Genomic DNA, 8,394 nt, shown 5'->3' on the forward strand with positions numbered 1-8,394 from the left:
AGGAAGTACTATTCCTAATTTCTTTTACAGAAGAGCCAACAAAGAAAGCGTGTACCGGAGATTTCCTGTGTCTCTAGTAAAACATCGTAAACATGGGTGTACCAGCCTTTTTCAGATGGCTAAGTCGGAAATACCCGTCTATTGTGGTTCACTGCGTCGAAGAAAAGGTATTCTGGTCTGCAGTTCGAATGATTAGACCCTTGATCCAAAATGTGTTTGTGTGTGTTGCGGCGTTTGCTTACTTCGCATTCAAATCAAGATTCAAACGCAGCCATTCTCATTCTGTTGTCTGTAGATTGTCACCCTCACTTTCATTTTCACTCGTCTTACTCTCTTCCAGTATTTGTCGTATCGTCGCTTGATGCTTTTTTACACATTTTATTTGTTAGAACATATTGACTTTGCACGCTGTCGTAGTACGGTAGTATAATTAAGAAGTTGGGTGATATTACTGATAAACGTGGAAGTGGAACCTGCCCAAGGTCTCTCTCTCTGTGTCTTCAGATTCAAAAGTTACAACATTTTGTTGCAAGGAATACAGAACAATAACACTCATTGTGTTAGCGCATCGACCTTATTAGGTCTTCAGGAATTATTCACTTAAGATTTCAACAAATTACAATCGATCCATCGACATCTGATTTCCATTTCTGACAGTGGTATGAATGATGTATACAAAATAATACATACATGTAAGCTGTGATCTTGATCTTGAAAGCGGAGATTTACAAATTAGAGATTGCAACCTGACTCGGATGAACTTTTGGGTTAGAGTTTGGGTGAACAAAAATGTAGTACATTTACTAACCGGAGTAAAAATAAATATATATAAATAAAATGCTTTCGCATGAAAAGAGTTGAGAGTGAGACCACAAGAACAGCACAGCAAGCTTACCAGTTACCTGCCAGGGTCTCGCTGCTAATGTTACCATCCTGTTTTGATGTTTTTCATTATTGATCACCCATTGGCCCAAAAGCTTTATATTCACTAATTCAGTTTGTAATGTCACTGTAACCACCATTTGTATTAACATTACAGTTTTAAGGTGTGTGAAACTGAAAGAGAAAGAGTGTGGGCTTGTGTGCATGATATTGATAACTAATAGTAATATTGTATTTGTAGTACATATTTAATACTAATAGTAGTAATCATATTACTAATAAATATTAAACTATTGTGTGCACACTGCATGTGTTTGCTTGTAAATTATGGTAGTGGTAATGTTGTTTGCGGTAAGCGCTGATGGTGATGTCATACTCTTAGAAGTTAGATTGTTTATTCATCTTTATTCTGGATTTTACATGTGACTTAACTTCTCGGGGTTTTTTTCCCAGGGAAAGGAGGTGGATGGTGTGAGGATACCTGTAGACACCAGCCAGCCCAACCCCAATGACGTCGAGTTTGATAACCTCTACCTGGACATGAATGGCATCATTCACCCTTGCTGCCACCCTGAGGACAAGTTAGTTCTTTTCAATTATCAGGCATGGGAATTGTCCACCGAAAGGCAAATTTTCGCCGAATTTGTTTTTTTGTTCCGCCGAAAAAGCTCAAGTGTCCGCCGAAACTTGGAGCAAACTTGGAGCTCAGATGACACCAAATTGCACAAATTGGGTTTGGAGAATTTTATTCCGGGGGAGCATGCCCCCGAACCCCCCTAGTAGGGCTAGGCGCAGGCTTACTTACAAATGTTCAGCCTTTTTTACTTAGGCCAAAAAAAAAAATGCTTTGGTTACGGTTTCATGGCCCAAAAAAATAGGGTAGGTAGGTCGATTAAATTTTTTTTTTTAAATTTTTTTTGTTTTGGTTGGTCCCTCTTAAAATGATAAAAATAGTTTTCGAGAGTCATGCCAAAGTCCAGTTCGAAAGAGTCTTCAGGCTCGGCACTTATTTTCGTCGACCCAACACATTTTATCCCGAACAGTTTGCCGTCCAAAGTTGGATGAAAATCATGAAAAATGTCCACCAAGGTTGCACTCTTCGAGTACCGACTTATCAGTCGTGTTTGTTCGATATGAACGCACTTTCCGAATACGATTGCAAATGCAGACGACATCTTTTTACGTTCGCGCAACGAACGAACGCACGAGACTGACTTCCCTTGGATATGGGAGTTGTAAAAAGCGGAGTGGTGTCCCTTGTCGGGCTTGTTGTTGTCTGCTCGCCGGCGATCGATGTTTTCTCTGTGCCGTGGTGTTGTCGTTTTCGGTGGGTTTTTGTGTGTGTGTGTGGGTTTTTTTTGTGTATGTATGTGTTTGGTTCATTTTATTTTTAGCTTTAGGACCAAAAAAAAAGTTTAGGGTCGGCCCAAAAAGTTAGGGTCGGTCGGGAAACCGTAACCAAAGCATTTTTTTGGGGGGGCCTTATTTCAATTCCCATGCCTGATTATTCTCTTTGATTCTTTAATACTTGTTGCTGTTGTTTGGGGGTTATATTTATTGGTATATTTGTCTTTATGCACATCCTTATTCAGTAATTGCCACTGGGAATCATAATTTGTGTCAATTTCATCCTGTTTTGTAGAATGAATTGACTTTTGTTTTTGTTGTTGTACAGCATGTGTGTTTTCTGCAATTTAGGCAGTAAGCAGTAGCGCAGAAATGTCATATTGTCAGTTTTGTCCCCCCCACTGTTTATAATATTTGTAAAAATTTGTTGACTCATTGTATTTGGATTAAATTCAGCTTTGGATCATGTTGCTTTTGACCACTTTCGCATTGATGATTTTATTTTAATTTTATTTGTTAGTGTGTTAAAACGTATAGGTTAGTTTTGTTAAAGGCATATTGGGAGACCAGCAGTTGTTTATCTATGATTGATTTATGTATTAACATGTATTTTCCTTTTTTTCAGGCCTGAGCCCAAAAACGAGGATGAGATGATGGTCCTGATCTTTCAGTACATTGACAGAATTTTCTCTGTCGTCCGACCACGCCGTCTTCTGTACATGGCTATTGATGGAGTAGTAAGTTTGTTGGATCCCTTTCACGCTTTCATTTCATACTTCAGTTAATGGTCCAATTTTCGTAAAATTTCGGGTAGCTTCCACGCAGTGTCTTTTAAGTTTTACATGCCACGGGATTGGGACATACATGTACGGAAACCATCTCAAGTTATTACATATGATACAGTTGACCCATGTGTATGCAGGCTTGGATTTAGAATTGGGACAAGAAGTTCACAAGTTTAGTGCTGTACCAGCTGTGCTAACACAGTAACAGACCCCTGTATGGTAAGAGTTATAGACACATGTTCACACATAAGCATACAAGCGCAATGCAAAGTATGCAATAAAGTGTCGGCTGTACTTTTGTTCTAAAACGGTGCTTTTACTCAAAAGATTTAGGTTCAGGTGTGAAATATTATACAAAGTATTTTGCTGGTTGGTTGGTTTATGCAAAAGAGAGAATGTCTGCAGGTGTCTTTGTGTCGAAACTAATTTACTTTGGTGTTTCTGATACAAATAAATCGCCACAATTAACTTTCCATTATGTGGTAGTGTCAAGTGGGTTTCATGCTGCTGCATTATGTTTAATACTTACAGATGCTGTTTTCCTTTTAATCTAGGCTCCTCGTGCAAAAATGAACCAGCAGCGATCTCGTCGTTTCAGAGCGTCAAAAGAATCAGCGTAAGTATTCTTTGACACATGGATGCACACTCTCACACACATAGACAACAAAAAATGCAGTTTGCACTACAAGGGGAATTTCACTGTAGTGCAAAGTGGATTTACATTTGGTTAAACTTTCACTTGTAAACATTTTTGTAGAAGCCCTGTTTTATACAAAGTTCTCTGTTCATGTCCGTTTTAAATTTACCTCTATTTTAAGACTACCCTTTTAATTTTACTTGTGGAGACCTGATTTTCTCAGACTTTTGTAGGTCTTACAAGGGACGTTCCCTACATCCTAATAGTAATAAGGAAAGACAGCTCTCTGCTAAATGTTTTACGTCTTCAATGTTACTCGTTAGTGTTGAAAACGTTGCCTCAGATTTAGTGGCTTTTACAGTGTAATCTTTCACGTGCAGTGACAAAGCCAAGCTGATGACAGAGATGCGGGAGGAGATGATCACCAAGGGATGTCACCTACCCCCTGTCAAACCATCATCAGAGAGGTTTGACAGCAACTGCATCACGCCGGTAAGTTAGAGGTTTTCAGAGTTGGGTGTTACAGTTATATATATGAGGCTTTGCCAAAACGTGCTGGGGGGGTGCTTGGACATTTGTGACAAACTAAACCTTTTCAGTTGATTGTTGTGTGTGTTTAAAGTGATACATTAGTCTTTGATGAACACATTTGTGTAATGAAAGAATGGTTTGTGCATTTGGGAAATGTGTACGGTTTGATAATATGCCATAAAACGCCAATTTTGAGAAAAGCCACATGTGCAACAAAACTGACCACAGAAGCCATTAATATCATTTCATACAACTGGTAATGATTTATTTCTAGTAAACAGACCCTGCAGAAGCATTATCAGTCTTTAAAAGTACATTTGGAGCCAAATCTTGAATGCAGTGTCACGTAATGTCGCAAAACGCTCAAACATCATAAAAGTCAAAACTGATACTTTCTGCTAAGTAACCACAAGAAGTATAAACCCTAAAATAAAATATAACACTTCAACAGAAACACTGACACATGTTAAAAATATCCCTAAAAGTTGTTACAGTTTGCTCAAACTAGTTAAACATGTTGTTGTAGGTGTCACGTGTTACAAAAATATTGATGGACATGAAAATATTCATAATATTTGAAATAACAACCAGAATGTTATACATACACTAACTTTTCATTTACAATCTAAAGATTAGGTTATTTATGGAATATGAAAACAGAAACAATAGCAAAACATGTTAAAAGCAAGTCATAACAGCATTCTACGTGTCACATGTTACACTGTGTGAGTGGACATGAAATTATTCAAAATGTTATAAATGACAACTGTGATATTAAATAGACCTTTAGGATACATTCATATTTTGAAGATTAGGTAATTATGGAACATCAAAGCACCACAAAAAAAGTAACATCATGTTCAAAACAGGTCAAATCTGCGTTCTACCTGTCACGTGTTACATGGAGTCAGTGGACATGAAATCAATGAAAATGTCAAAAATAACTACAATATTCAAACAGACATTTAGAATACAGTTTTAACCTAATGTCTATGTACATCTGGAACAAGGTTCTCAATCAAATCGAATTTTTTTAATTAGTTGTACGTAAAATCCTAGCAAAATCCAAATTTAAAAAAAAAAAACTTTGATTTTTTTTTATGTTGGGGAGGGGGGGGGGGTGATGTTAAAACAATCTCATGAAAATATTCCTTCCCCCTGCTAACCCAAAAGCATTTTTTCAGCTTTGGCTACAATATTTACAAGGACATAAATGTCTCCTCCTAAATCGTTGCACGGATATGAACGTATCCTCCTGAATCATAACACGGATATTAACAAAAACAGAGGATCGAATTTTTCTTCAATCAAATTTGCCTCCAAAAGTAGCAAGCAGTTGTATATAGGTTACACAATATGCAAGATAATCAGAACTCGGAGTGTGTAAGCTATTTATCCCATTACTCCGACGTTTTCATTAAAAACACTTACTTTTTCCACTAAAACCTGCCCGTGCCTGTTTTCAGCTTGCCAAAAGCCTCCGCAGTCGAAATTCATGTCAATGAATTCATGCGCATAGCTAGTTCCCATTTGTCAGCATAATGGACGGCGTCATTCGACTTGTATGTAGACATTCAGTCATTCAAATTGCTTATAAAAAGGTCTGCTATCTGCTTTTACATTTTGAAAGTCATTTTAAAATATCCTTGTGTATCATGTATATGACATCGACTTTCGTTATACTCAATTCGGCATACCGGGTTTATATTTTTACCAGAATTGCGCACGATAATGGCAGCGCAACAAATTCAGTTCGGGCCGTGCTGGTTTGATCGTTGACCCAAGTCAGTTTGCATGCAGTGTTACTGTTTGTCAGTCGGGGATAGAAATGTTGGCTGTCATCGCGCTGTTATGTTTTGGTTTTCACACGTGGATCACTTACATATTCAGTCGGTCGGGTTTTGTGTGTGTGTGTGTGTGTGTGTGTGTGTGTGTGTGTGTGTGTGTGTGTGTGTGTGTGTGTGTGTGTGTGTGTGTGTGTGTGTGTGTGTGTGTGGCCGACCTTCGTGGTCGGCTGGGCGTTAAGCAAACAAACAAACAAACAAACTCTCTCTCTCTCATTCTCTCTCTCTCTCTTTCTCTCTCTCACTCTCTCTCTCTCTCTTTCTTTCTTTCTTTCTTTCTCTCTCTCTCTCTCTCTCTCTCTCTCTCTCTCTCTCTCTCTCTCTCTCTCTCTCTCTCTCTCTCTATCTCTCTCTCTCTCTCTCTCTTCAGGAACCGACAAGGAATAAGATGAAAGTGTTTTTAAATTGATTTCGAAAATTTAATTTTGATAATAATTTTTATATTTTTAATTTTCTGAGCTTGTTTTTAATCCAAATATAACATATTTATATGTTTTTGGAATCAGAAAATAATGGAGAATAAGATGAACGTAAATGTGTATCGTTTTATAAAAACTTTTTTTTTTTTTACAATTTTCAGAGTTTTAATGGCCAAAGTCATAAATTAATTTTTAAGCCACCACGCTGAAATGCAATACCGAAGTCCGGGCTTCGTCGAATATTACTTGACCAAACTTTCAACCAATTTGGTTGAAAAATGAGAGCGTGACAGTGCCGCCTCAACTTTCACGAAAAGCCGGATATGACGTCATCAAAGACATTTATAAGAAAAAATGAAGAAAAAAAGTCTGGGGATATCATACCCAGGAACTATCAAGTCAAATTTCATAAAGATCGGTCCAGTAGTTTAGTCTGAATCGCTCTACACACACACACACACACACACACACACACACACACACACACGCACACACCACGACCCTCGTCTCGATTCCCCCCTATACGTTAAAACATTTAGTCAAAACTTGACTAATTGTAAAATGTAGTCCATCTGTAAACTCTGAATATGCAGATGACCTCCATAAATTATTCAATTGTACTCTGAAATCAAAGACAATGACCAATGACAGTTGAGATCGAAACTCGGTTGTGATGGGATATCCATAGGATATCCATATGGTTGTGATGGAATATTCAGAATAATCACCTCCTCAGCTAACAGAGATAAAGAGGCAGGTCATGGGATAATATAAGCTAATTCAATTCGTCGGGAGAAGAATTATGGGCAAGTGTCAAACATTAGATCTACAAAGTGTCAAACGTTACGTATAGATCTACACCTTACCCTGAACAGACAGTACAATATTTTCTCAACTTTACGGCTCGTCGTCTCCATGATTTCAATCGAATCGGTGACCGGAAACGCCAAAGAAGCAAAGCTAGTGGTTTCCACGCTTTTGTATAAAATACTCGCGAAACTTCTTTGTGAAAATTGCAAAAATAACAAAATGTGTCAAACGTTACTTTCGGACATTAAACTCCATCGATTCTTTTTAGCTGCTAGATACAATAACTTCGCAAATTCTGACTCAAATGCAACACACTGCTTTTATTTCCTCGAACACGAAACTATCGTTTTCATCCAAAATGGCGGCCATTCAAAGCACCAAGACCGGCGAAAATCGAATCTGTAAACAAGTTGGTCTGCGGACATGAGGCCTTCGAAAATAACCGGGTATTTACTGGGCGAGGTTTTCGGTAAATTCTGGTTCTAATTACGATTGTTGCACATTCTACTAAGAGTTGCATGCTTAGACTGTATGAAATACGCTGATTAAAACCGATAAAGTGATGCAGACCATGAAAAATCGAAAATTTCCCGAGGACACCAAAATGTCCAAAATTTTTCGGGGCCGTTTCTGGTGTATGTTTGAAACATTTTATTTTTTATTTAACATTCACAACAACAACAGGCTTCAAAACATTAAAAAAAGCATTCATCAAACTCCCTTTTTCAAAGCACAATACATGTAAACATGTTGGGGTAATCCAGTTAATTACACTTGCTTTCCAAAAATACATGGGTCCGAAATGGCACCTTTTGGCAAAGGCTCATATACATGTCCATAATGACCACCCAAGATACTGACCAAAAGTGGTTGTTATACTTATAGACAGATGGTCAATATATGGAAAGGTGAATCGTGTCAGTAAAAAAAAAGTTGTTTGGGATTGTTTGAGGGGGTTGTAAATGTAATCAGTGGTTAGTTTTCACAAGTACCCATCCATAGCATAAATATTTTTTCATGATTCAGTCTTAAAAGTGATGTATGTTAGGAACAACAGCATTCAAATTCTTTTCTATTCAGAATTGGTTTTGTGTAAAACAAATACCTCTGTGAATGTTGCTAGCATGTGGAGTGGACAT

At 37.7% G+C, this 8,394-nt stretch overlaps 1 protein-coding gene across 1 annotated transcript in view; it reads left to right on the top strand.

Moving 5' to 3' along the window:
- The first annotated feature begins 34 nt into the window (after positions 1–34).
- Positions 35–8,394, top strand: part of LOC138952933 (5'-3' exoribonuclease 2-like) — an 82,834-nt gene continuing 74,474 nt past the window's right edge. Inside the window, exons 1-5 of the mRNA XM_070324686.1 lie at positions 35–167; positions 1,336–1,463; positions 2,855–2,966; positions 3,569–3,630; positions 4,032–4,143. Coding sequence (XP_070180787.1) covers positions 93–167; positions 1,336–1,463; positions 2,855–2,966; positions 3,569–3,630; positions 4,032–4,143 — 489 coding nt within the window. The 5' untranslated portion in view covers positions 35–92. The remainder of the gene's footprint in view (positions 168–1,335; positions 1,464–2,854; positions 2,967–3,568; positions 3,631–4,031; positions 4,144–8,394) is intronic.

The sequence above is a fragment of the Littorina saxatilis genome, linkage group LG17 (assembly GCF_037325665.1).
Source record: "Littorina saxatilis isolate snail1 linkage group LG17, US_GU_Lsax_2.0, whole genome shotgun sequence".
Classification (NCBI taxonomy): domain Eukaryota; kingdom Metazoa; phylum Mollusca; class Gastropoda; order Littorinimorpha; family Littorinidae; genus Littorina; species Littorina saxatilis.